The 26,917-nt window shown below is 43.2% G+C and overlaps 2 protein-coding genes across 2 annotated transcripts; both read right to left on the reverse strand.

Annotated features, from left to right (window-relative positions):
- Window positions 1–426: 426 nt before the first annotated feature.
- Window positions 427–8,142, reverse strand: LOC124326360. The gene is made up of 12 exons (XM_046785127.1): window positions 7,884–8,142; window positions 7,553–7,798; window positions 7,093–7,483; window positions 6,879–7,018; window positions 5,939–6,821; window positions 4,554–5,827; window positions 3,359–3,574; window positions 2,893–3,286; window positions 2,524–2,830; window positions 2,139–2,464; window positions 1,555–1,770; window positions 427–470 (listed from the first exon to the last, which is right to left on the reverse strand). The coding sequence occupies exons 5-6, from the start codon at window positions 6,234–6,236 to the stop codon at window positions 5,148–5,150; spliced, it is 978 nt and encodes a 325-aa protein (XP_046641083.1). The 5' UTR covers window positions 6,237–6,821; window positions 6,879–7,018; window positions 7,093–7,483; window positions 7,553–7,798; window positions 7,884–8,142; the 3' UTR covers window positions 427–470; window positions 1,555–1,770; window positions 2,139–2,464; window positions 2,524–2,830; window positions 2,893–3,286; window positions 3,359–3,574; window positions 4,554–5,147.
- Window positions 8,143–8,925: 783 nt separating this feature from the next.
- Window positions 8,926–25,405, reverse strand: LOC124326028 (myosin heavy chain, non-muscle-like). The gene is made up of 13 exons (XM_046784594.1): window positions 25,198–25,405; window positions 24,541–25,039; window positions 22,662–22,818; window positions 17,900–18,039; window positions 16,699–16,713; window positions 16,107–16,199; window positions 15,865–16,027; window positions 12,434–15,798; window positions 12,185–12,358; window positions 11,057–12,108; window positions 10,861–10,996; window positions 10,561–10,785; window positions 8,926–10,486 (listed from the first exon to the last, which is right to left on the reverse strand). The coding sequence occupies exons 2-13, from the start codon at window positions 24,895–24,897 to the stop codon at window positions 10,400–10,402; spliced, it is 5,964 nt and encodes a 1,987-aa protein (XP_046640550.1). The 5' UTR covers window positions 24,898–25,039; window positions 25,198–25,405; the 3' UTR covers window positions 8,926–10,399.
- Window positions 25,406–26,917: the final 1,512 nt, after the last annotated feature.

The following is a 26,917-nucleotide window of genomic DNA, read 5'->3' on the forward strand; positions in this document are numbered from 1 at the left end:
AATACAACATACACATACAATAATAGTTAACCCGTTGGCTGCCACGCCAGCCCATACAACCCGTAGGTTGTACTCTCTACTACTCTACGCGCCACGTCAGAAGGATCTATGACCAAGGTGGGACTTGCCATTGCTGACAAGTCCGGGCTGACACGGTGACAGGAGAAGATGGAATGCACGCCTCTAGAATCCATCACCGTATCGACAAGGGGGAAGTCCCTATGGTGCACTGCCTAACGGGGCCTTTCGGCGAATCTGGGGCTGGTGCGACTGTCCGACCCCGCGGCATGTAAAGCACGAGACCGAACAGCGCGGCCCGTGCTAAGGAGCTAAGGGAGAACAAAGGCGTGGCAGCAAACGGGTTAACTAACTCAAACATATTACCAACAACAAATGATGATCCTCGCTGACATTTTGGAGATACCGGCGACGTTTTGGTGTCCATCATCTCGACGTTTCCTCTGCATAACCTGAATAAAGAGAAAATAATTCTTATTTAGTGACATGCCAATAAAAGTTACATAATACAGATTTTTCAGTCAGGTTTTTAAGCTCAAAGATTCAAAGATGCTATTTTTAAAACTTAGAATCAAGCTTGCAATATTGAGAACTGTAAACAGAACAAAGCTCACTTGCTCGTTTTTTGAAAATTTTCCGGAAGTATACCGGAAGTAACCACAGCGCCTCAACCATTGAGCTGTCGTCAAATTAAACCACATATTCGTGATCTCCATGAAATTTGGGTTCGATTAGGTGTGATTTAAACGAAATCCAAAATTTGGCCAAAATCGAGAATTTTCCTGAACTACAGTCATGCGTGAAAGTTTCTTGAACAGGCAAATGGCTCTCTATGTTTTCAGTTTAATTTGACGGAAGGGATACTACGGTGCCTACCGTACCCCCGATATTTTACGTCCTTTTCTCTTTTTCTTTCGTAGGTAAAGGAAGAGAAGAATATAAAGAAAAAGAGAAAAGGGCGTAAAATATCGGGGGTACGGTAGGCACCGTAGTATCCCTTCCGTCAAATTAAACTGAAAACATAGAGAGCCATTTGCCTGTTCAAGAAACTTTCACGCATGACTGTATAGTTCAGGAAAATTTTCGAAACCGGAAGTACGCGTACGTAAACAACAGAACATGAACTTTACCACAAATTTTACGAGGATCACGAATATGTGGTTCTTTTGTGCGTCAGATCAATATTTACTAAACTACTGACTGAAATGAGTAAACCGGAAGTAGAAAAAAAAATCAAATATCGAAAATCTAACAAGTGAGCTTTGTTGGGGGAATAGTTATCGTTAGTTATCACTAAATATTTCAACAAAATAACTGCCAATAAATGTTGAAAGAGATGTGCAAAGTAACTGAAACTGACTGTTTTGACAGCTGCAAATTTTCAAAACTATCTAGCGTTAGAAAAAAGAAACATCCAAGTAAAACTTTGTTTGCGCGCAAGAAGGGCCTGATTTTGAATTTATTACACAGACACAGAGTTTAACGCAACTAGACTATTGGTAGATAACCTACGAAAGTAAGTCAATTGTTGGGTACCTGGGCATAATCCCGTGGTGAGTAACTGCAGGTGTGTAACAGCAAAGGAGGTAGCGACCACTGAAGTGTTCCAACTCGTCGGTGAAGTAAGACAAGTTGTAGCAGCAAAAGCTAGATGAGCGTACGTCGGGAAGATAAGGTAGGGGCAGAACGTTGCTGGATGTACCTCTTCCTTCGTGGACAAAGGTCAGCATTGACTTGAGGATCTATTACATGCTCTGTAAAAAAAAATGTATTGCATTAATAATGAATTGAAAATATAACAGTTAATAAAGCATTTCAATCTTTACCTATAGATGTTATTCCAATGAAAAAGTAGTAGACATGCCAAAAAGTCGTGCGCAGTTTACGCCGATGCGCACCACTGCGGCCGATAGCAGAACTAAAGTTTTTATTACGCTTGGCACAAAACGTACGTAAAATCCTTTGTTCGACAAGCAGACGGTTCTCGAACAAAGGATAGCAAATACGGTTGGTGTCAAGCGTAATAAAAACTTTAGTTCTGCTATCGGCCGCAGTGGTGCGCATCGGCGTAAACTGCGCACGACTTTTTGGTATGTCTACTACTTTTTCATTGGAATAACATCTATACTAAGAAGCACACTGAAGTTTTCATGATAAAAAACCGCAAAAATGGAAATCACAGCAACCAACAGCCTTACTCCTTAGGTTGAGGTAATGGAGAAGCGAATCTTAATCATTCGGTTGAGCCTTGTGATTTTCTGCTGCACCAGAAGGCAAGGAGAGAGGAAGATTTTGAGTGATCGGCATTGCTTGTGGTTAAACAGATGGCGAGTGAATTGCCAAATTTTCCATGGTCGAAATATCGACGGCAATTGGATTTACATTAGGGGCTACACTTAAATAACTGGAATTATGATGAGGGTTATGTGCTGGGTAACCCGGTAACCTGGAGGTTGAAGCAGGTAAAATGTATTCACTTGCGGTTGTTCTATTAGGTAGGGTTACCCTTGACCCCTCGAGCGACGGAATTTTGTCTGCCTTTCTTGCATGGATTCACAGAGGCATCCTCACTCCTCAGCATCACCGCGAAGATTCTTTTTCAATCGATGTGCGGCTTTGGCTCGAGGCTCTTGTTCATCGTCTGAATAGTCCAAACACCCCTCCTGTGGCTCTTGATCATTATCCCATGAAGCGTCGCTTCCTTCCACGAAGGCAGTATGACGAGTCTGCGAGGCAAAATATACTTTCATATTCCATTCCAACCTGAATGCCTTGTTCAGTAATGTGCATGCTGCAAAGAATTAAATCTAACCTGCAAAAGTATTTGAAACATTATTTGCATATAAATTTGGATGAAAAATAAATGTGGCTCACCATGTACAAATCAGTTTCCTGACCTGACTGTCAAATACATCGAAGACCTGCCCCAAAAATGTTTTGCCATGATCTTAGAATCTAAATCTATTGCTGGACACCCTTTCTTGGCTGAAACAATCACCAAAGGGTCAATTATTTTATGCACAACCCCCATTGGTATGCATTCTTCTTCTGGAACAGAGATGATTAAGTCCTCAAGAGTGCCAAGTCAAGGACACCCAAATCCAGAAGCATTTTTGATTTGATATTAGGTGGCACAACTCCCTACCGGATGTTTCAACATTATTTTCATTCTCTTCCACGCTGAGATTCAAATCAAATCCAACTGGAATAGTTAGAACACTTTCACCACTATTAGATTCACTTTCTTAATCCCAAAACAGAATCTTGCCTGAAAGTAACAAAAAAAAGTTGATCAATAACTTGTTTGCGTCCATCCATTTCAGCATCCAGCAATACCCACTTTGATCTACATCTATATGTTACACTGTTAAAACTATACTTAGAAAATATATTTATGAATTCTTATTACATGCTGGTATGAAGGGAATGAGATTGATTTTCCAATCTAGATGGTATAGGCCTGTAGCAGCCTAGAATCATAGGATTTACAACTTTCTTTTCATTCGTATTGACAATCTCCATAGTGGAAACATTGAGCAACATGTGATGAACCAATCTAAAAAAAATTAAAAGTGGAAAAATAATTTGTAGGAGGAAAAAATCAAAATATCTTCAATAATCAATACGGTTTTGTTTTTTTTAATAATAGGTGTTGCTATGGACCATGGCCTACTTTAGTTCACGGCCCATCATCGTACGCTTCTGTGTGGGACCAATTTTGGGTTCCCTGCCCCTTTCCTGTTGCCATAGTACATAGCCAGAGGGTCGTAAGGTTTCGTTTTTTGTTCCACATTTCCGCAGATTCTTTCCACCCTTTGGATGCCTGTGTGTCTGACTTGCATTGGGCAATGGTCAGAATTGACTGAACGTAAGCGACTGACAGTCGAGTGGGTATAACGGTGGATTTCTGTAAGGATGGTATAGTTGTAATAGGTTCAATTCTGTGCAAGTCACGTTTAATTTTTCATTATATTTCCTTGTTTTTTTCTATACTTTTAAAGGAAATTAGATGGAATGCCTAGATTCTGTAAAAAATGCGAGTTTTTTCACATTTTTTAAAACAAAATCTGAATTTTTTTTTTCTAAGTCCTTAACCGAGAAAACAAATTCAGATTTTGTTTTAAAAAATGTGAAAAAACTCGCATTTTTTACAGAATCTAGGTATTCCATCTAATTTCCTTTAAAAGTATAGAAAAAAACAAGGAAATATAATGAAAAATTAAACGTGACTTGCACAGAATTGAACCTATTACAACTATACCATCCTTACAGAAATCCACCGTTATACCCACTCGACTGTCAGTCGCTTACGTTCAGCCAATTCTGACCATTGCCCAATGCAAGTCAGACACACAGGCATCCAAAGGGTGGAAAGAATCTGCGGAAATGTGGAACAAAAAACGAAACCTTACGACCCTCTGGCTATGTACTATGGCAACAGGAAAGGGGCAGGGAACCCAAAATTGGTCCCACACAGAAGCGAACGATGATGGGCCGTGAACTAAAGTAGGCCATGCTATGGACGCAATCAATACGGTTGAGCTTGAGAAGAATTGCGCGCAGACCACGTTCAGTGTTTTGAAAATGCTGCCATCTATGCAATGTTATGAAAATTACTCATCTCCAATCTTACGAATAATTTTTTTAAAGCGCGCAGTTTAAATTTACTGCTTTACATCAATCTGTCGGGAATAAACGAGCTTTCATCCGTCTTTCTCACGTATACAACAAAACCTGTATAGAACCCCTAAGGGAAACGGGAAACTAGGTTTTGCAGAACCTCAGGGGTGGCGTTAATGCCCTGTGGTCAAGGTAATGGCTTAGTATCGGCTAGTCGCAACGTTTTCATATTAATAATCATTTGTAATAGTCTACAGTTATCACTTATTGACAATGTGGGTCGTTGGTACACTTAAATAAATGAAATATTTCGCGTTTTTAGTAATTTTACATCAATAAAAGAAAACACAGCATTTAAGAACATTTAGCGTTAGATAATTTGCGGTTTTACTATAAAAAGAAGAAATCATTACAAAACCACAAGGCAGTAAGTAGTAAAAAAAAAAGTTTGTTTGATCGGGAATATCACTTTCACCAAATTTCTGACTGATTGACTAAAATACTAGGATTCATGTCTTGTCGAGATTAACAGTATGTCCCTGTGAGGGATTCGCGTATTCCGTTTCATCTTCATCCACCAGTTCCTCGTCTTCATCTTCTTCCTCTTCATCACTGTCATCGTCCATCCCATCAGGTCCCGAGTGTAAGTAAATGGTTTTCTTTTCAAAACCTTGTTTCAGTGCGGCAAGTCCCATTCTTCGAATGTCTTTACGACGTACTAAACGATTCAGACTGTCTTTAACCAGGGTCAGCTTAGCATTGACTTCACTCAGAGCTTCCAACGTCTCTTCAATTGGACTATCGGATTCTTGTTGAGCTCGTAGGGCCTCGACGTTAACTTGCCTGTTTTTCAATCGATCTTCCCAGATTCGAAATATCATTGCCCATATATCGAACATAACCACTCTCGAAACAATGTAGTAATATTGATATACATTATATCCTCCTTTTGAGTGGAAGAGTGAGTTAAAAACTGACATGAAATGGTCAACGGGATCTATATTAGATCTGGAGTTTAAAACATTGGAGACCCCTGTCATTACATCGACAAGCCTATCCATGCCAATGCCGATAACCGATTCAGTAAGTCGCGACGCTTTTCCTTTGAATTTGGCGCCTTCAGTTGATTTACTGGAAGCGGACGTTTTTTCGACACGTTCATCTGTATTCTCGCTACCTTCAAGAAGTCCTGAAATAAGTAATAGTTTTAATTTTAAATGACATCCAACGAGAAAAAGGTAATTAATTCAGCAAATCAAAAGAATACAATTAATGTTGGATTGCAACATATTACGAGTACCTTTAGGTACAGCGGGAAACTTCAATTGCTGAGGGCTCCGTAAATAATTAGGGGCAGCTTGAGTCGGCATGACAAGAAAGATCCATGACGTCAAAAGCAGTGCCGTTACAAAATAAACTGGAACGGTCATCCCGATAAAATTGGAAATGAAGAAAAAGAGCGCAAAATTATTGGCTGATTCAATAAAACAAAACCATTGCCAGAGGCGTTTCTCCGTGATGTTGTTTCCCGACACAAATGAACTATGAGACTGAACATCTCGTAAACCTTTTCTATCGTTCTTATACGATCGCTGCATTTGTTTGATTTTTGTTTCACCCTGCAGCTATATAAGCCGGCTATCCGGTTAGGGAGCTCCTTGTATATTCTTCAATCACACGCATCTAAGCAACCGCAGCAAATAACCCGTCAATCGACTTGTGATGACGGAATCGGGAACTCGTCTGATGATGTCGGGAGATGTGTTGAATTTCTTTTGCTAAAACTAGGTTTTTTAACTTGCAAAGATCTGGCCATTGGGTAGATACAAGCCGACGAATTATTTTTAGGGTTGCGAACTTGCGATGGATATCTTGAACGACGTCGGGCTGGGGTGCTCAAATTTAAGATTTGGTCGGACGCAGGTGGTCTTTATTTGCGTTATATACTTTGACATCAACTAATGGGCCCGTTAATTTTCTAGCTTGAAACCATATTTTGTCATTTGCCCGTTTTGGCAGCAAAATCTTTGTGCCGAAATCCGTTATTCAACAGGTTTACTGAATGCAGCTTCCAGCTTCATTTCTTCTTCTTTCTTTTGCAAGATTTCACCTTCTGGGGGTTTAATGGTCTGTTTTCACGCCTGTTGCATCACTATTTAGAGCACACCGAGATGGAAGGCCTTCTATTAAGAATAAATTTAATGATTGTAAAACTCGACAACTGTCAACTGCACAATTACCTAAAGTGTGACGATTCGATCAGGACCCAGCTTTTAATCCGCATTGTCTGTCATCTCGACGTTGCAACAAGCGAGTTCTGAGTAACTGAGCCAATTCCATTTCCCGTAAAGACGAAATTTATAACCTACATAGAGAACTACTGAAAACAATAAAAAATTCTGATCAGCTATAATTATAAACTATAGCTTTGAAAATTAATAGTTTTTCTATTACCTGCTGCTAATAGGCCTCTGGTATCATAGACGGTGCATTTCCTCTTTCAGCTATTTATCCTTTTTATCTTTCATGCTTTTCTTCTTTTGCTCTTCACGTACCAAATAGAAGAGAAAACAACTGGTTGGGTGCTAGCAATATGGAGAGGATACGGCTGGGGGAAGTAGGTGAGTCACTTTGACTGACTGCTCGACTGCTCGTATCCACGGCGTTTGGGAAGTCCCAACCCAAATAAGATGCATGGAAATCGCAGCCTGGCAATTGTGAGTGCAACTGCACCAAATGTACTAAACGACTAATTTGTTCTTTCTCAACTTTGACCACCGTCTGATAGGCCTTTCTAACAACTTCTTCCTAAAGGTCCGGATACTCAGAAAGGATTTGTTGTTGCCTAAAATGTAACCAATAATTAGGATTTTTTAAAATGACAAATACTACGTAAGTTAAGTTAAATATGCACCTTACGATCGTTTATTTATCAGCAGCAGCCACCTGCCTCAAATTGCGTTGCTCTTTTCAAAGGGGCTTTTTCAATTCCGTCTTGGTTGGAACCCCCAAGCACTAGTTCAATTTGATGGGAGCTCGAGTACGTAATACCTATAATACGTGCTATGGTCCTCCACGGCCATAGTCTCTTTATCACCACCCAGTTTCTTTGATATAAAAGATGGGCGTCACTGCGGTCGTAAACCAAAGATTCCATAGTCTGATAATACAAATCAGAGAATTCCGACAAATAAATATACGGGAAATAATAAACACCCAATCAGCAGAAGTTATAGAAGGCTTACTCAATTATTGTTTGCTTGTTTTTGAATTTCACTGGATATGCGAATCAGCAGTTCTACTTATAACGTCTCGAAGTTACCAGCGAAAATTTTCTCTCCGTCGAACAAATTGGCGAAACTTCGGGGGTTGCATGTCGACGATGATCCAGCACTTTTATATCACTATGTCGACGTTGTTCTTGCTGGTCAGCATTTTCCTTCAGCAGTGATATTTTGTTGCCTGATATGGAGGAACTGAGATTCATGTTGATTTCCACCTAGACTTGACATTGGAATTCTTGTTATTCAAGGGAAAACACAGTAATTCGCAGTTCACTAAGGTAACTGTGGCTGACCCTGAATGTTTCAGTTCACTTCATCAGCTACTTGTTCTTTGCTGGATTCTTCATAGAAGTACCAGATACTTGAACAGCTTACAGTTTTATTGATAGTTGTATTTGAACTAATTGATGACATTGTGATGGGGTTGGCACCATAACAACACACAGAACAAAGTTTTCTTGTAAAACAGCCAATTCTTTTTCAGCATGGGGAATGATTCAGCAGAATAATGTGCATGTCTCAACTCTTGTATACTGATATAATCTGGAAATCCTGGGTTGTTTCAATCATTTCCTGACTTGACTGCTTTGTTTGCAACCACATATGATGGGACACTCTGGATTTAACACAGATCCTGTCCAATGTAGAGATCATGGAACACTTTGCGTGAGCGGAATCATTTTGTCAAATGCTCGATGACTGATCTATACGATGAATTAATTCTACAGATATATTACACGGCGGTGTTTAAATCCTGAATCCTGACTACTGAGGGGGATTGTTGCAGACGACAGAACTATTTTCTCACCCCCACCCCTCCCAAAAAACAAACAAACAAACATCCTCAACGAAAATTCGCCATCTAGCGAGGAAAACTAGCTGAAATTCAAATTTGATTCCGGGAATTATATGTACCGTTGTGTACCTCGAATATGTCGAAATAAATAATGCAAAAGAATCACAAGAAAAAGAAATCAAAGAAAAAAGACAAATCGAGTGTTGGTTTTGTTTTAAATCCATGATATTATTATTGTTCCATCCATCATTGTTTTGGTTTTTCGATTTTACTAAATTTTTGCTTTTTTTTATTTTCAGGAGACAGAGACGAGGAGGAGCAAAAGGAGAGAAATAGAAAGGAATGAAATCGATCACGATATTATTTTTTTTTTTTCTTTTTACCTTTTCTTTTGTGCTAAATATCTCTCTTGCTTATCTAAATAAACCAAACTAATTAGAAGCAAACCAAAATCAGAGTTGAGTGGAACTTGAAGAAATAAAAATTTCATAAAAACTTTTGTTTTTTCAAAATTTGTGAAAAAAAAAGAGCCAAGCCAAACGGGGGCAAAAATAAACGAAAAATAAAAGACGGACGCGCGCGCGGAAGATGAGGATAATGGTTAAAAAAAAGGGCATTAAAAATTATATGATTCCACACACGAATAAAACACAATTAATATATGGTGAGATAAACGGACGAATCGAGGAATAGAAAATCAAACAAAAATTATTTCATTTTCTTGTCCAATCAATCCACCCACTTTCCCTTCTAAATTTGTTTTTTTTTTCATTAATGCCGCATCAGCTTGTTCGTTATCGTGGCCAAGAATTGAAAATAATAAAAAAATTTAAATGGAGGCTTTTCATTAATTAGCACAAGTGTAAACAAACGAAAAAAATTTCTTAAAAAAAGAGGGGAATAAACAATTGAATCGCATGTCGTATGCAAATATGGGGGGGGGGAGAAAGAGACAAGTGGAAGAATAATGATGAGGGAGAAAAAAAAGATAAAGAATACATTTTGGCAGCTGGAAACACTCGGAGCTTATTATGTAATAAGTCAACTGGATTTTTTTCGTTTTCGATTTCACGACATTTCGCGCATTAATCTTTATTATCATTATGAATCGTCTCGTCGTTCTACTTCGTTGGTCTTGAATTTCACACCGTCAGCGAGAAACAACAGAATTAATTTCCTTTAATCTTTTCCTTTCAAAAATGTTCCTCCGCTAATTTCAAAAGAAAAAAAAATCAATAAAAATAAACGTAAGGCCACACCGTGCGTTGTTTTGTTAACTCTTCGATGAATTCGACCCAATGGTATACATTAGAATTTTTTTTTAACTTTTTTTTCGTGTGTTAATTCCAAGGAAGATTATTACAAAAAATTAACCCCAAAAAATAATTGATTCGTCAAAGTGGAGGATGCACGAAAAATAAACCACCCGTTAACATTTTTTTTAATTAGTTGATTTTTTTTTTGTAAATTTTTTCTTTTTCATTCACTCTCTTTTTTTGGAATATAATTCAAGATGGAGGGGGGGGGAATCGTATATAAGCGGGGGGGATTATATCATAATGGGAGATGGCCGGATTCCAGTTCTTTTAAGTTTTTTCACGGTCGAATATGAAGGGGGGAGAGGCAGAAGATGAAGAAGAAGAAGCAGAACATGGAAAAAAAATATACGATTTTTCTTTTCTTATTGCTTGGTGGAATCTTCTCCGTCGGTTTCCAAAGTGGATTCAGCATCGCCAATCATGTACGACTCGTTAGTAGTGATCCCTTCCTGTTGGCGTCGGAAATAAGAACAAATCATGAACAATGTCGAAACAGTTTTAATAAGAGAAAAATAGATTTTACCTGAGAGACAGAACCACGTTTGGTGGTGCGGATGGTTGTGACCAGGACGCTGGAAGAGGAGGCGACCGACGGTCCTCGGCGCATCTTGCTCTTGAGCGTCGTCAGTTCGCGAGAGATACTCTCCTGCGACTCGAGGGCGTCCTCAAAGTCGCGCTGGGCTTTGCGTCGCTGAGCCTTTTCGCGGCTCACCTCCTCCTCGGCCTCGTCCAGTTGGCGCTTAAGAGCCTGGTGGATCAAACAATCGACAAATTGTCCAGTTAGAATAAATAAAATGGGATCATTCACCGGCAATTGATTTACCTTGACTCGGCTGGTGGATTTCTCCACTTGTTCCTTGTACTGATCGGCGTGCCGGCGTTCATCCTCCAACTGGAGCAGCAACTCTTTCAAGCGTTTCTCCAATTTGCGGTTGTTCTTCGACTGCAACATTCTCTCCCTGGAGATGGGGAAAAAATTACAATCAAATCAAAATCGAGAAAAAATGATCGAAACAAACTTGGCTTCGTTCTCCAACTGCTCCTCCAGGTTGGCCACTTTGGCCTCGAGGGCCGTGATGGTGGCCTTGGTCCGGGTCCTGGTCGAGGTCTCCAATTCAGTCAATTTGGACTTGAGCTCCTTGTTCTGCTTCTCGAGTAGGGCCCGCTGGTTTTCGATCTTGTGCGAGACGGAGCGCTCAGACGTCAACTCGGTCGTCAACTGCTCGAAGCTCAGCTGGGCCTTGCGGTTGCGATCCAGCAGGACTTCGCCGTTGGACTGCTCCTCTTCCAGCTCCTCCTCGAGCGACTGGATGCGAGCCTCCAAGCGGCGCTTCTCGTCGGCCATGAGCGTTCCGCGGCTGTTGATGGTGGCCAACTCCTCCTGGAGCTCGTCGCGGTCGCCTTCGGCCGTGCGACGGGCCCTTTCGGCCGCCGCCAGCTCCTCGTGCATCTGCAACAGCTCAGCCTCGAGCGATTTGATCTTCTTCTCGCCGTCCTTGAGCTGGGTGACCAACTCGTCGCGTCCGGCACGGGCCTCCTCGGCGTCGCGCTGGAACTCCTTCACCTGGACTTGGAGTTTCTTGAGCTGCTTGAGCGCATCCTCCTTGAGCTTGTTGGCCATCTCCAGATGGGCCTCCAGGTCGCGCATGTCACCCTCCATCTTCTTGCGGGCAGCCACGGCCACGGCTCGCTGCTTCCGCTCGTCTTCCAGCTCGGCTTCCAGGTCGCGCAGCTGCTTGACCAGGGTGCGTCGCTTCTCCTCGCTCTGCTCCTCGCGGGCTTGAAGGTCCCGCTCAAACTGGGCCTTGAGGGCCTGCATGTTCACCTCCAGACGCAGTTTGGCATCTTCAGTCAACTGCAGCTCGTCCTCCAGCTCCTCAATCTGGGTCTTTTGCTCGGCCAGCTGAGACTCGAGGGCTCGCTTGGCTCGTTCCAGCTCGTGCACGTTCTTGTCGGCCGTTCCTTGCGTGTTGGCAAGGTCGTCCAGCTCACCCTGCAACTGGCGGCGGATCCTCTCCAGCTCGTCGATCTTGGCCAGGGCTTCCTCCAGTTCGCGGTTGAGTGAAAGGACCTGACGGAAATTTTGATTCATGAGTAACGGCAATTCAAATATTTTATAGCGCGAAATTTAAAATGACGGAATTCACCTTGGTCTCTTTCTCACGGGCGTCACGCTCGGCGTTGTCGCGTTCGATGGCGTAACGCTCCGAGATGGTCTTCTCCTCCATGAGCACCTTGTCGAAGTTGCGCTGTTTCTTCTCCAAATCCAGCACCTTGGTCCGCTGCGATTCCAATTCCACCGTCGTGTCTTCCAATTCCGACTGTTGTTTTCATTTGAAAAAAATAAAATTACAATTCACCTGTGCTCGTAATGGCAGCGATGGATGAAAACTTACCCCGAGCTTCTTGCGGGACTTGTCCAGCTTGTCCAGGTTAGCCTGCAACTCTTCAATGTGCCTCTGCAGGGCGTCAATGTCCTTGATGGATTTCTTCTTGAGCTCGTCCAGTTGGAAGGCAGCTTCGCCTTCCTCTTCCGCCTTCTTCTTCACCTCAATCAGCTGAATGTTGAGGCTGGAAATCTGCTTCTCCAATTGGCGCTTGGACTCCTCCTCGTCCTCGAGTTGGTTCTGCAGCGACTCGCGCTCAGAGTCGGCCTGGCGCAATCTGGAACTCAGCGCCAATTTCTGGCGGGTCTCCTCCTCCAAAAGTGCCTGGACTTCGATCAGCTGCTGCTCGATCGTCGTCTGCGACTTGATGGCGATCGTCAACTTGGACTCGGCGTCCACCAGCTGGACGGTGATGGTCTCGATCTCCGTCTGCAGACGGACGAGGCGCTCCGATCCTTCGCCGCGCCCGCGCTCCGCCTCGGCCAGACGGGCCTGCAGCTCAGAGAACTGCGACTCGAGTTGCTTGCGGCGGCGCTCGCCGTCCGTTTTGCTGGCCGTCAGGGTCTTGATCTCGTTGGCCATGTCGGCGTTTTCGGCTTCCAGGGTGGCCTTGGCCTTCTCCAGCGCCATTTTGCTCTTCTTGACCGTGTCCAGCTGCTCGTGGATCTTGGACGTTTCCTCGCTGTGCTTGTGGCGCATCTCCTGGGCCTGGAGCTCGTGCGAGGCCGTGTCGTCTTCCAGGGCCTTTTTCAGGGCCGCCAGTTCCTGCTCGCGCTTGGTGCGCAATTCCTGCTGGGCGGCCGTCGTGTCCAGGGAATCCAGGAGCTCGTTCTTCAAAGCTTCCAGCTCCTCGTTCAAGTCGCGCTTTTGCTTCTCGGCCTTGGCGCGGGCAACCTTTTCCGCCTCCAAATCTTCGCCCAACTCGCCCAGCTGAGCCTCCAGTTCGCGCAGGGCTTTCTGGGCAACGGCCCGGTTGGCCGCCTCCTCGTCCACCTTCATCATGGCGTGGGTGAGCTCCTCCTCGCGGCGAGACAGCTGGATCTGGATCTCTTCGATGTACGTCTTCTTCTCGGTGAGCTGGTCGCGAATGTCCGTCAGTTCAGTGTCCAGCTTGCGCTTGGATCGCTCAAACTCCTGGCGGGCCTGCTGCTCCTTGATGAGTCGCTCTTCCAGGTCGCCGATGGTCGTCTCGTGTTTGGCCTTAAGTTTGCCCAAATGTTTGGCCTTTTCTTCCTCCTCGGCCAGGGCCTGCGACAGGTCGGCCGTCCGCTCCTCAAACAGCTTCTTCTCCTTCATGAACTTTTGCTGGAAGTCCTCGGCGACGGCCAAGTCTTCCTCCAGTTTCTTCTGGCGGGCTTCAACGTGGATCTTGTCGACCTGTAGCTTCTGACGGGCAGCTTCCTCCTCTTCCAGCTGCTCCTCCAGATCCTGGACCGTCAGTTGGACCTTCTTCTTTTCTTCCATCAGCTTGTGGCAGCGCTCCTCCTCCTCCTCGATGCGGGCCTCCATGTCGTGGAGGATGTCCTCCAGCTCCTGTTTGCGGGCGGCCAGACGGGCGCGCATCTCCTCGGCTTCGGCGCACAATTCCGTTTCGGCCTGCAGCTGCTCGGCCAAAATGTTCTTCTCCTCAATGATCTGCTGGTAGCGGCGCTCCATCTCCTGGGCCGTCTTGATCTGGCCGTCCAGCTTGTCGCGCACCTGCCTCAGCTCGTCCTCCTTCTGCGTCAGCTTCTCCTCCTGTTTTGTCACCTGCAGGAGCGGCTTCACCTTGGTGTAGAGACGCCACCACTGCCAGTTGCGCAGCTTGAGGTAGGCGGCGCAGTTGCGCTGGATGATGCGGATCGCGTTCAATTGCTGGACGCGTTTCTGGAAGTTGCGACGGGCCAGGCTGCCTCGGCAGTAGGCCTGGAAGTTGACAATCAAATCCGTGATCTTAAAGTCACGCTCCTCTTCCAGATGGGCCAGCACTCCGGCGCGGAAGAAGATCTTGGACTGACCAATGCGGTAGAGGTTGGGGTCCAGCTCGAGCGAGAGGATCATCTTCTCGCAGGCCTTTTTGCCGTCCATGAATCCCTTGGGGATGACGTTGGGAGTCAGGAGCTCGTAGCGCTGGCGGAACTCCTGGAACGGGATGCGGTTGGGGAATCCCTGTCGACAGATGCGGATGCCCTCGAGGACACCGTTGCAGCGGAGCTGATCCAGCACCAGAGTGGCCTCGATCTTGCCGGCCCTCTTCTCGTGATTGGGAATGATGCAGCGGACAAAGTTGGGGTTCGTGTTCCTCAGAGTGGCCATCAGCTTCGTCAGCTGCTCCTTGTAGAGCTGAGAGACGGTGCGGAACATACCCTTGCGGGTCCTGGAGCCGAAAGTCGTGTCCGTCATGGCCTGCTGGGCCATGCCGACAATCTCGGCGTCCTTCCAGATCTGGACGATGAACGGGTACTGCGACTGCTGGAGCAGCTCGACGATGTTCTCGTTGAGCGGGTCCATGTTCTTCATGAGCCACTTCTCGGCCGAGTAGTCCACCTTTCCGGCGTAGTGGATGACGGCAAAGTCGGCCACGCCACGGAAGTCCGTCTTCATAAACTTGGGGTGGCTGACGTGCGAGTTGAGCAGTTTCTCGACGAAGCTCTTGTCCGTCGCCTTGGGGAACCAGCACTCCTCGTCCAGCAGGGCCATGATGCCCATGGGCTTCTCGATCAAGTCGATGGTCGGCTGCAAGTCCAGCCCGAAATCGATAAACTTCCACTCGATGCCTTCGCGCTGGTACTCCTCCTGCTCCAGGATGAACATGGTGTGGTTGAAGAGCTGCTGGAGCTTCTCGTTGGTGTAGTTGATGCACAGCTGCTCGAACGAGTTGAGCTCGAAGATCTCGAAACCGGCCATGTCGAGGATGCCGATGAACGAGGCGCCCTGGCGCTTGGTCCTGTCCAGCGAGCGGTTGATGCGGGTCACCAGCCAGCGGAACATGCGTTCGTAGCAGGCCTTGGAGATGGCCTCAACGGCGAATTCCACTTGCTCCTTGGTTTGAGCTTTGGTGACGTAGTCGCGGCCGACTTTGATGCGCGGCTTGAGGAAAGCCTTCGTCATCTCAGTCACGTTCATGCCCAGCAGGTGGGCGATCTTCTGGGCGACCGTGTTGTCGGGCAAAGTGGCCTGGTCGGAATTGCGCTCCTGTTTGAACTTCATGTTGCCGAAGAGGAGGGTGGCCGAGACGATGCGGAAGAGCGGAGACAGATCCTCGGGGCTGAGGCCCATGATGGCCATGGATTTGCAAGTCTGCTGGAATTCGGCCGAGTCGTCGATTCCAGGCACTGGGAGGTTGCCACTGGACAGGAAACAATAAGTTTTCGGGTCCTCCAAAATGAATTCCTCTGTTGAAAAATTGAAAAAGAAATTGAAATCATTCGGGCGGTTAATTGGCAATGATTTGTTCATACTTCGCTGCTCGGCATTGGCGCCGGCCAGGAGCTGATAGAAAATGTGGAAGGCGCGTTCATCTTTGGCTTGACGAATGGAACGGGATTTCTCCAAAAGGTAAGTCTCGATATTGGCACCAGCAATGTAGCCGGAGGCATCAAAATTAATCCGGATAAATTTGCCCTGCAACGCGAATAGAAATGAAATTGAATTCGTCCAAAGATCACTCAATGTCTGTCAAAAAATAAAATAAAGGACTTACGAAACGAGATGAATTGTCGTTCTTGACAGTTTTGGCGTTACCAAAAGCTTCCAGAATTGGATTGGCTTGAAGTAATTGTTGTTCCAGTTCGCCCTGTAAACAACAAGTGGAAAAACACAAACATTGAAATCCATTAATCTTTGGTGTTGACTGACAAAAAAGAATTTGAATAAATAAATACATAAAATTTAAAGATAATAATAATAAAAATCTTTTTAAAAAACAAACACACAAATAAACAGGAACAATATGTCCATTCCACTGCCACCTCGCCAGAAAAATAATAAAAAAAAGCTTTTTTTTTAAACACAATTTTCCTTTTTTTAAATTGGAAAATGGTAATTGTTTTTTTAAAAAGCACAGAGTTTCGAGCAGTCGGTGAATGAGCACAGAGTAAAAATAATAAGTTGAAAAAAAGGAGTATACAGAGAGCATTTGGTGTGAAGAAGGCAGAAAAGGAAGGAAGGAAGCTAGAATTAAGTGTGTCAAAGATATGTCACAGAAGCTTAGTTTTAAATAATGAAAAAAAATAATAATTAAAAATAAATTGTTTTCAAAAAGGTATATAAGTCAATCAAGAAAGGCCACTTACGATATTAAACGCTTCCTGGATATAGTTTTTTTTTTACGGGTAAAAAAAATAATCAGGCGTGAAGGTGTGTGATTTGGCGTGAAAGAGACAGGGAAAAATAAACAAAAATAAAATAAATAAATAAGATTAGATGATACAAAAACAAAAACAAAAAAAATAGGAGGATCGCCCACTATTCCGCCACACAAAATAAACACAATGCCATTCATATACGATGGTCCCCATGCAAGAGAAACGAGAAAAAACTATTATCCGAGTAATATAGTTCAAACTCTTTTTCTTCGTAAGTTCCAAAAAGTTTTGCGGCCCTTTTTCCTCCAGGAAAGATCAATCGTTATTGTGACGTGAAAATCATAATTTCGACATGAAAGGAATCATCAAAAAGCCATTGGAATACAACAAAAAATAAATAAATAAATACATCAAAGATATCTGTGTTTTTCAACACGTTCGTTTTTTGTGTGTCCAAGACCGATATAGAACAGGGCCGAGAAACTGTGTATGTTTTCTCTCCTCACTCAATTCAAGATTGCCTTTCAAGAGTCGAACTTGTTTTTGCATAATTCATTGGTGTGCCTATATCTATGTAAATTTTTCTCTCCCGACTGTCGTGTTTCGATATTATCCCCACCAAAAAAAGAGCTCAAACAAACAAAACCAAAGGAGGAAAAAAATGTGCAAAAAAAGGGAACGCACCAAAAAGGATCGGTGAATATTTTTTTTTTCTGGAAAAAAAATAGAAATCGTTATAATCATCTCTGAATTATTCATGGAGCTAGTGACTTGGCCCATCTGGCACTAGAGATGAATTTAATTATTATAATTTATCATATTTCTTGACATTGCGCAATTCGGGGTACGTCTCTCGTGAGTCCAATCGAAGTCGAAAAAATCTTTTCTCTCCGTTGTTCTAAATCTGTCCGTCAAATCCAGCGGACCATCAATCACTCTGAAAAAAGTCGACTTGATTTCTTTATCTTGGAAGTGATTCAATATTCGGCTGGTGAAACGCAACTGGTCGCTAAAAAAACACCTAAGTGAATCATCGCTTGACTTTGACTTTAACCCGTTAGGCAATCCATTCCCCCCGATTCATTATGCAACGGATGGAAATGATTAATAATAATACGTTGGCATTATTTCGAGTACCAACAACAAAAGAAATTCAAATCAAATGAGAAAAATATGTCTTCAATATTACCGTGACGTCCTTGTGGGCGGTGGCAGTGGTTTTGGGTTTCGAGGCGGCCACGTATGCCAAATACTGGATCACCTTCTTGGTATTCTCCGTTTTTCCTGCACCGGATTCGCCCGTGCACAAAATCGACTGGTCCTCACGATCTGCGTGTCAAACAAAATGAAAAAACAAGAAAGAAAGAAAGAAAAAATTAATTCATGAATACATAAAATCGATGGCGAGTGTTGTGTGTGTGTGTGTGTCACGGCATGTCTAACGCGATTAGCGCGCCAAATTTAAAAAACACCAACCCGTTTTCCCATCCCGAAAAAAGCCATCATTACTCCCGACAGTATTGATTCTAAAATGCTGGACCAGATAACAACAACATCGTGATTTTTTGTTCTTTCTTTACGATGTTGATATTTCTATCCAATCAACTGGAAAATAAAAATTACAAGAGAGAGAGTTTTTCGGGAATTTCGCTCCAGGCTACGATTTTTTGTTCTCTCTCTCTCTAGAAATAAAATAAACGCGAAAAAAACACAAGAAGAAGAACGGAGCTATTGGCCTCGACCAAGGACGTCCCGACCCGTTTGCCTTTTAAGGAAACGCACGACGACCGAAAACGACGAGGCCATGCCACAGATTCTTGTTGTTCAACACAAAACAAACTGACTAGGAGGAGGCCAAAAAAAAGTAAAAAAAAAAGTAAAATATTTTGAATGTGTTTTTCATACGAGCGGCGTCGACATCCTTCAATTGGCAAAAGGGAACGAGTAGCGGCGCCCGTCGGGGTACCGTTCGAGATTTCCAAAAGGGCGCTTATGGAATCCGCACGCACAGGAGATAAAAGATAACCATCGGGTAAAGAAAAAAAAAAAAATATTTCTCCGAAACACATTTTCTCTACTTTTGGACTTATCACTGCGGGTCCGGCAGCCAAACAACGAAGAAAAAAGAGCGACTGTAATAGTTTTGACAGTCGAAATGACCCCCGACGACCTTTTATTTATCGCCAGATGATCCAGCCGGAACGAGGGATTCGAGCGAGTCAGCACAATGGTGTCAGAGCCCTTTATAAGGGCGATTGCATGAGAAGAAGAAGAAAAAAGAAAAAAACTTATATTTTTTGATGGTCGATTAAGTGTGTAAATAATTCGGGGGGATAAAGAGAGAGAGGCAACAAAATATATACTAAGCATTCAAAGAAGAAATACTTAAAATGTACACACACGAAAAAAAAGGGGGTCGCGGCCGGTCGTGACTGCGTGAAACCTTCATCTCTCTCTTGGCTTTCTCCTAAAGCCGTTACGAGTTGTGAGCGCGATTAATCCGTCTGGTTTTTTTTCGGCTCTTTTTTTAAGAAAAATAAAATTCTTTTCTTTTAGATTTTTTCTGGGCCCAAGCTGGTGAGAAACTCGTCTAAAGTTGGGGTTAAACGGAGGGTAAACGGGCGTTGACACGGTCCTCCGTTCTCGTCGCATCGAACCCGATCGAAAGGAGATGGTCGACGGTCGATCCGGAAGGAAATGAGGTACCGTACGGCCGGAAAACGAACCAGATGGTTCGGGATAAAAAAAAAAAAAAAAAACATATAAAAATCTTTCCCTTTTCTTTCTCTCTCTTCGACACAAGCCAGAAAAGAGATAGAAGTGAATAATGAAAGCTCAGCGCGTGCGCCATCAACATGCAAACAGACTCGACCGGCCCCAATCGGTGGATTAAACAATTTCATGGAAAAACAAGAAATGGAAAAAAACCTGACAAGAATTCGTCCTTGTTAACCCTTTTTTTTCTAAAAACAAAGCGAATAAAATCGAATATAATAATCATAATCATTTTCTCGTGTCTGCATATCTAAAATAAATTTAAAAAAAAAAAACTTGTTTGCCTTTCTGCTTTTCAAAAGTGTAGGCAAAAGGAATCATCATCAGTGTCAATTCGGCATATGAAAAGAAAGTTTGTTTTTTTCGGCTTTTTATCAGCCAGACACGCAATGAATCAATGCGCCATTTTTCCTTCATTTATTTCAAATATATAACAAACAGAAAAAAAAACGGGGAAATGTCCTTGTACGGGAAAAACATTTTTCTCCTTCCCGCCCGAACCGGATGTAAAACAACTTTTCCCATTCCCATTCTTCTCTTGTTTAATTTAACGACAATTTTTTTTGGTTGGGTGTGACACACCTGTAAATGCGCCATAGGCCACCCACGTCAAACAAATTGCCAACAGTTTAGTGTAAACTTGACATCATCTAAACACACAACCAAAAAAATTAAAAAATATAAAGTTGACGTCACCCATTTTTCTCTCCCCCCTTTTTTTGTTAATAATTTAACGAAAAAACAAATGGGCGTCCGGTAGTTAAGTGCAACGCCTCCGACCACCAGGCGTGATTATCCGTTTCCATGGAAACCGTGATACAGCCAAACTATTTCGGGACGGTGATGAAACCCACCTGAAAGAAGAAAATAAAAAATTTTCTTTCCATTCTCCCGAAAACCTTTGTGTGTGCGCTGTTGAATTCCACCCGCAATCTAATAGAAACGGAAATCCTCCCCCCCCCCCCCCAAGATAACGGCGTTACGAAATATCGTCTCCCCTGTGCATAAAAGCATTTCTTTCTTCAGTGCACTCTCTTCTGTTAAATGGAATCGACCTCGATTTGATCCTTTTCAGCTTCTTCTTCTTTTGCCACTTGTAGCTGCTGACAAATGCATCCATGACGATGAAGAAAAGAAGTGGCTTTTCGACGCCGGCGCAGAACACCACCACCACCGACGAGTTCTTTTTTTACAAAAATAAAGTTCCTCTCTTATAGATTCTAATTGACGTCATACTCGACCGTGTCCAGATGTCTAGCGCCAGATTCCCGCTATACTTAACATACTTGTATACGCATAGAGACTGGCTAGAAAAGAGAGAAATAAAATAAAAAGAGAAATTGGGAAAAAGAAATAACAAATAAATCTCTAATCATCTTTTTCTTCTTCTTCTTTTCTTGCCTGTGTTAAATATGTCCCGCATCCCAAAAAGTCATATTTCACGCTCGAGAGCTTTTTCTTGAAAAAAATAAAATAAAAAAAAAGCTGCGGGAATGACTGAACATGTGCCGAACTAAAAGTCTGTCGCTGCTTTTGATCTTTCGTGAAAAAAAGAAGAAGAAGAAACCCCTCCCATGTTGGAAAAATATTTTTTTTTCCAAATAATAATAACAATAATAATAACAAGAGACCCCAGAGGATGACCTATGGGCGGGGTACGGGATGTGGAAATGTATACACACGATGATTCACCCAGTGAGAGAGAAACCCCAAAAACTCTCAAACAATTCCAAATGTCTTTATAAAGAAAAAATAACAAATCTCTCCTCTCTCGCCCCCCTACATTTCGTAACACATTTTTGGCTATCTCCAAAACAGTTAACTGTTTATTTTTCTTTTCTTTCCTATCAAATCTCCCTTTATTCCCAAGGATGACTAAGAGAACCCCCTCCCCGTTAGCCGGTATAACTAGACAAACCCCAAAAAAAGAATCAATAAGGAAACGCGATTTTGAATTCTCCTAAATAAACCGTTTGGCTCCTTTTTCTCGTCTGTATAGAAAGCCAAAACGGCCGGCGATATTTCAAGCGAAAGTTACACACAACAAAAAGAAGAAAAAAGCTTCGTGACCAAATTTGGATTTGTGCAGACAAAACAATGTCGTTTCGCCCCCTTTTCTTTCTCTTGTGTTGGCTCGCTTGTTGATATTTTCTTCCTTAATGGACGAGCTGCTGACCGCAACAAGATATTCTTATTTGGGCTTAATGTTGTTGTCTGTTTTTTCTTTCCTTCTTTCTTTCTCTCTCCTGTTCGTAACAAGTGCCAACAACATTAACTCAAAATCATTCAAAACTCCCACACCCACTTTTCTGCGGTGAATCTGACAAGTGGCTCCTGCCTCCGACTGAGAATCACCAAGGAGAGAGAGAATGATCAGCCGACTTTTTGGGTGTGATTCATCCGTTATAACGCCAACCTCCATCATTATTACCATCCGTGTAGCAACAAATGCACGTTTTTTCTTTCTTTTCTTTTCCCAGAAAAAAGAAGATGCCATAAAAGGTGAGACCCCCAATCATCAACGAGATTGAGACGGACGTCAGAAACTCGCCTACAACTACACCCTTTTGATCGCCAAATGACTTTTCCCCTATTAGATTGTAACACTGGAATGATGAAACAAAACAAAAACATACTAGCAAAGAGACTCTGTTAACTACACAATGTCCTGCCGTCTGAATCGAACCGTAAAAGAAGAAGAAGTTGGCATGACCAACAAAGGCCATGATACCGTCTTGTGTGTCTTCTCGTACACCTTAAAGCACACACACAAACATATTTAGATATTATTCCAAGAGAGAGTCAGCCAAGCTGCACAAGCTTATACCAACCACCGAACGTACAAATCTATCAAATACCCTTCTTCTTCTTCTTCGTTCGTATTTTTTCAAAGACCAAACGGATAAGAAGAAGAAAAAAAAAGTCTATAAAATGGCAATTGACTCGTATATATAATAGTCTATATAAGGACAAGACTGGCTCCCCCCCCCCTCTTTCGGAATGGAAATTTCTACGGACTAGCGGGCTCCGTCGTCACCATATATGGCCGGGTTTTACGTTACCCCAAAAAGAGCAGGCAGCCTTGGTTTTCTCTTTGGGCAAAAGAGAGAGAGAGAAGTTTGGTTGGCGACCCAGAGAGACAAGACGGAAAAGAGAATAACAGATAGCTGCCATACCTTGCAACATGGACCTGTAGGCCGAATCGGTGATGGCGAAGACGTGCGGAGGCACTTCGTGTCGCTTCTTGCCCTTGTACAAATCAATGATCTTCTCCGTGTAGATGGGCAGCCTCTTGTAGGGGTTGACTACCACGCAAAACAGGCCAGAGTATGTCTGTATTTTAAAAAAAACCGAGAAATAAAAAGATGAATGTGATTAATAATTCGGGTAACAAGGAAAATCTCTCAACTAGCTTTTTAAAAAAAATTTGTTTTTCGGCTGCTCCGAGGTGGAAAGAAAAAATTCGGTTGGCCGTGATGATGAACGACGGCTACGATCTCTCATCATCCGACCCTATAAAACGCGGTCGTGAGATTCTCTGCTGAAAGCACAGCCACCCGAGGCCATTACCGCAACACGAAACGCTCTCATTTGTACACACACACACGCATTCCTGCTTCTACTCTTTTCTCCTTCTCCATCTTTATTAACCTTCTTCTTTCGTCTTCCACTTGTGTGTCTCGAGTTCATTCGATTGTTTCTCTACGCAGAAAAACTAATCCACCCCCAAAGAGAAGAGAATGAACAAAATCCCACAGTGCGTGTGGAATGAAGTAGATTCTCAAATGTTGTGTATGTACACCGGGGGAGTCTTGTGTAAATGTAATTGCCAGGTTCAAGTAGTCCATTTTCTTTTGTACACGACGATTGAGGTGGTGGTTCTGCTTGTTGTTTCTTTCTCTCTTGTAGGGCAAAAAAGAGAGAGTGAGTAGTGCGCCAGAGAAGCACAAAACTCTTGGCGAGAATAGAAGAAGGTTTTTCTTGAATATTTTAAAAAAATGGGAACCAAGACGAACGGTTCTCTAAAGAAGAATAAGCGAATAAAAAGGAAGAGAAAGTCCCAGACAGAAAAGAAAGAGAGAGAGAGAAGGGGGTCTCTCTCTCTCTCTCCTTTGCGGCTTTTTGGTCAGGTTGCGTTAGCGTCGGCCCTTATTTGGTGAGATATTTCTCCGTTTCCCTTATATACATATATCGGGTCCCGCGCCAAAGGGGCCTCCCACCTCACCTCACCTCCCCCCTTCTTTACACGACCATAAATGCGAGTGTGTTCAAAAAAGGGACCAAACGGGGACCCCATCAAGACCTCTCTCTCTCTACGTGAAAATGGAAATGAAAAATAATAAAACTTGTAATCCCGGTTCTTTTTTCTTTCTACCCTATCATTTCGGTGTGTGTCTGTGTCGTGAAGTAAAATTAATTTCACAAAGAATTCACCGAGGACACGTAACAAAGTCGAAATCGAATGAGGAATAAGTCTGACTTGACTGACTGAATCAAGAGCAAAGATCGGGACCACCCAACTCACGTGAAGGGAAAACAAAAAAGAATAATCATCAAAAGGCGGGATGGAATGAGGTGGGGGGGATCACGATCCAAGTCGGCTACAACAAACCATCCGTGATCGGTTGTCAACCATTTCTTTTTGTTTGTGTCCCTTTTGTTTGTGTATCTTCCCGCGCGCTGAAAATATGTTTTGGCTCGGTCCTTGCATATCTCTCTCGTCTGTCCCAAGCCGCTCGTTATTTCCCTATGCAGCAACGTCGTTCGTGAGTCACATGTGTGTTTTTTCCTAGCTGGTTGCACACACACACCAGGGTGTGTCGACTTTGGGAATTCGACAGGAGATGTGCCTGTGCATTACTTTTTCAGAAGCTGAAAAACAGGTTGCCATGGCCGGAATCTGGAGGCTATTAAGTCGGCGGCTGTATGGGAGTTAAAAAAGGTGATGACAAGCCATGGGGTGTGGCACTTGAGTTGGTGACGGCTGAGTCAAAGCTTGAGAAACAACAAACGAGTGGACAGAATGGATGCGAGTAAAATGATTGGTGTGCTTACGTAAATGAGTCCAGAGTAATATCTCTCCTTGATGTTGTGGAGGACTGAGGCCTCATTGAGGCAGGTCAGCTCGGCCATGTCTTCCACCTTGTCGAACTTGGGTGGATTCATCTTCTGCAAGTCGTCCTTTGGTACATGGCAGCGTTTGCCAGTTTCCATGATCTCCACTTCAACCTCGTCTCCTCTCTCTCCTTTGATGGAAGCTGAGACAAATCCAAAGTTGTCGTGGGGGATCCATACGAGTCTCTTCTGGGTCCACTCAGCCTGGGTGGTAGGGTCATTGAAGGCATTTCGGTCCACAACCAGGTATTTGAAATCGGGATCGTTGCGATCCAGGCGGGAGTCGGCGTCCGCCATTTTGTGTGTACAAAAAGGGATGGAGGTGAAAAGAAATCAGGAAATATCGAGGGGTGGAAAGAGGGATTTTCGAAAAAAAAAACCCAGAGGCCGTCAGCAGTCCCACACGCGCAGCCTCCTCACCACAATGGAATGCCGGGTACTGTTCGAACAGACAGAGACAAGAGAATAAGTGAAAACCGTGAGACCTAAAAAGTCAGTACAACAACTCTCGAATGCAACAGTTTTCGTGAGTCAAATTTTCGTTTGAAACCAACAAAAAAAATGATAGAAATTTGTGTGTGTCCGTTAGCAACTCACTTCTAGGCTACACTTGGGACAGAGCTGTCAAAAGAACTGCCAAGTTCACAGCTCCCAAACTTCTTTTTTGTACAACAAGGCACTCGAATTTTTCCTACTTTGACAAGTACTACAGTCGAATATATAGTCAGTCACCACACACACCCCAAGCTCTCGATTTTCTGCTGTGTGTTGGGCGCAACGTTGCCGAGTCATATGAAAGACGGTTGCCCAACACTCTATCCTTTTTTTCCATTCGTCGGCTCCGCCCCACTTTTTCTCTCCGGCAGCGCCCCCACTCGAGAGACGGTTGGGAAGATTTCAAATGCGACGCTAGCGCCAATGCGGCCGTTATTTTTCCCCTCGCGGCCAGTTGGCAGCAGCAGCCCGAATAGAAAATCTCGTTTTTTTCCTTTAAAAAAGAAAAGAAAAGAATCTAAAACTAGACACCAAAATGATAGACAGGAGACAAGAGAAGAAGAAGAAAATGGGGATGGAATGTGAACAATCGGATCGATGAGACTTGGTTGGTTGTTTGTGTCAAAAAGGAACTTCTCACCTAAATCTCACCAACCTGATAGCTTGTACCGGTTACGACAGGCAGCATTACACATCCTTTTCTTCTTATTATACCATCTCCAGCGCGCAGATATTGCGTTACAAGCCGGCGTCGTCGTCTACTTTTTTATTTTATTTTATTTTCATTTTTTAATTCATTCGTCTCTGATGTCTCGGTTACGATTGGTTGACCGCAATCACGAGCGCACTAAAGTTTCCGGTGTCGCAGATATGATTAAGACAGAAGAGAGAGAGAGAGAACCTCTGAAATCTTAAGCAACTCGGTCATAATCTTAAACTACTTCAATTTCTGTGACGGTGTGGCCCGTTGAACTTTTGCGGTTCATTCGGGAGCTAAAAGAAATTGTAACGAAAGAAAATAAGAGACACGGAGAACGAACGGTTTATTATATTTATGATGCAAGGGTGGTGGTGGTGGGGTGGTGGGAGGAGGTTATATACCGGTGGGGGGGGGAGATGAAAGAGGAGAGAGAGAACAAGACACAGATTTCCCCATTTCTTTTTTTTTTCCTTCAAACTATTCAACGTGTGTGTGTGGGTTGCACGGCAGCAACATCAGAAAGAGGATGGAGATTGGGTAATACAATAAAGTATCAAATTAAACGGGAAAAAGATAGAAGATAAAGATTAAGGAGTATGTATGTACACAAAACAAAATTTCTGTTTGCTTTTCAGACGACCGTCAGATTTGAATTTGATAAAAAAAAGAAAAAATAATCACGACCTGTGTCGTCGCCCTCGTCGTGTGTGTGTGTGTGTGTCTGGATTTTCTTCTCCCAACTATTTTTTTGAGAAAAAGAAAGTTGAAAATAGTTCCGCATCCGGGACGAAGAATAAGAAGAAAATAGTTTTTTAAAAAGACAGTCAACAATTACAAAATCAAATGAAAAATATGACGTCTGCTTTATATATTCCCCCCTCCCATTCAAAATTGTTTCGTTTAATTGTCGAAAAAAAAATAATAAATTCATTAACTGAAAAAATGGGCGAATAAAAAAACAAAAGAACAAAAGAAAAGTTAAGAAATTTTAACGACTTAAATTAAGACAAAAAAAAATTTATTTGTTATTTTTTTTTTAAATAACAAATGATTTTCTTTTTCCCCGTGTCATAAGGCATGGACTGTGTTTGAACCGAACGAGCAGACCGTGTACAGATTATC

This window comes from Daphnia pulicaria, chromosome 2 (assembly GCF_021234035.1).
Source record: "Daphnia pulicaria isolate SC F1-1A chromosome 2, SC_F0-13Bv2, whole genome shotgun sequence".
Lineage (NCBI taxonomy): Eukaryota > Metazoa > Arthropoda > Branchiopoda > Diplostraca > Daphniidae > Daphnia > Daphnia pulicaria.

Excerpts from the sequence above, each read along its gene's own strand:
- LOC124326360 (XM_046785127.1), bottom strand. The coding sequence starts at position 6,236 with ATGCAGCGATCGTATAAGAACGATAGAAAAGGTTTACGAGATGTTCAG. Across the intron at positions 5,828-5,938 it reads GTTTCCCGCTGTACCTAAAG|GACTTCTTGAAGGTAGCGAG; the intron begins GTACTCGTAATA and ends TACTTATTTCAG.
- LOC124326028 (XM_046784594.1), bottom strand. The coding sequence starts at position 24,897 with ATGGCGGACGCCGACTCCCGCCTGGATCGCAACGATCCCGATTTCAAA. Across the intron at positions 16,028-16,106 it reads ACGACAATTCATCTCGTTTC|GGCAAATTTATCCGGATTAA; the intron begins GTAAGTCCTTTA and ends TTCGCGTTGCAG. Across the intron at positions 15,799-15,864 it reads CGCCAATGCCGAGCAGCGAA|AGGAATTCATTTTGGAGGAC; the intron begins GTATGAACAAAT and ends ATTTTTCAACAG.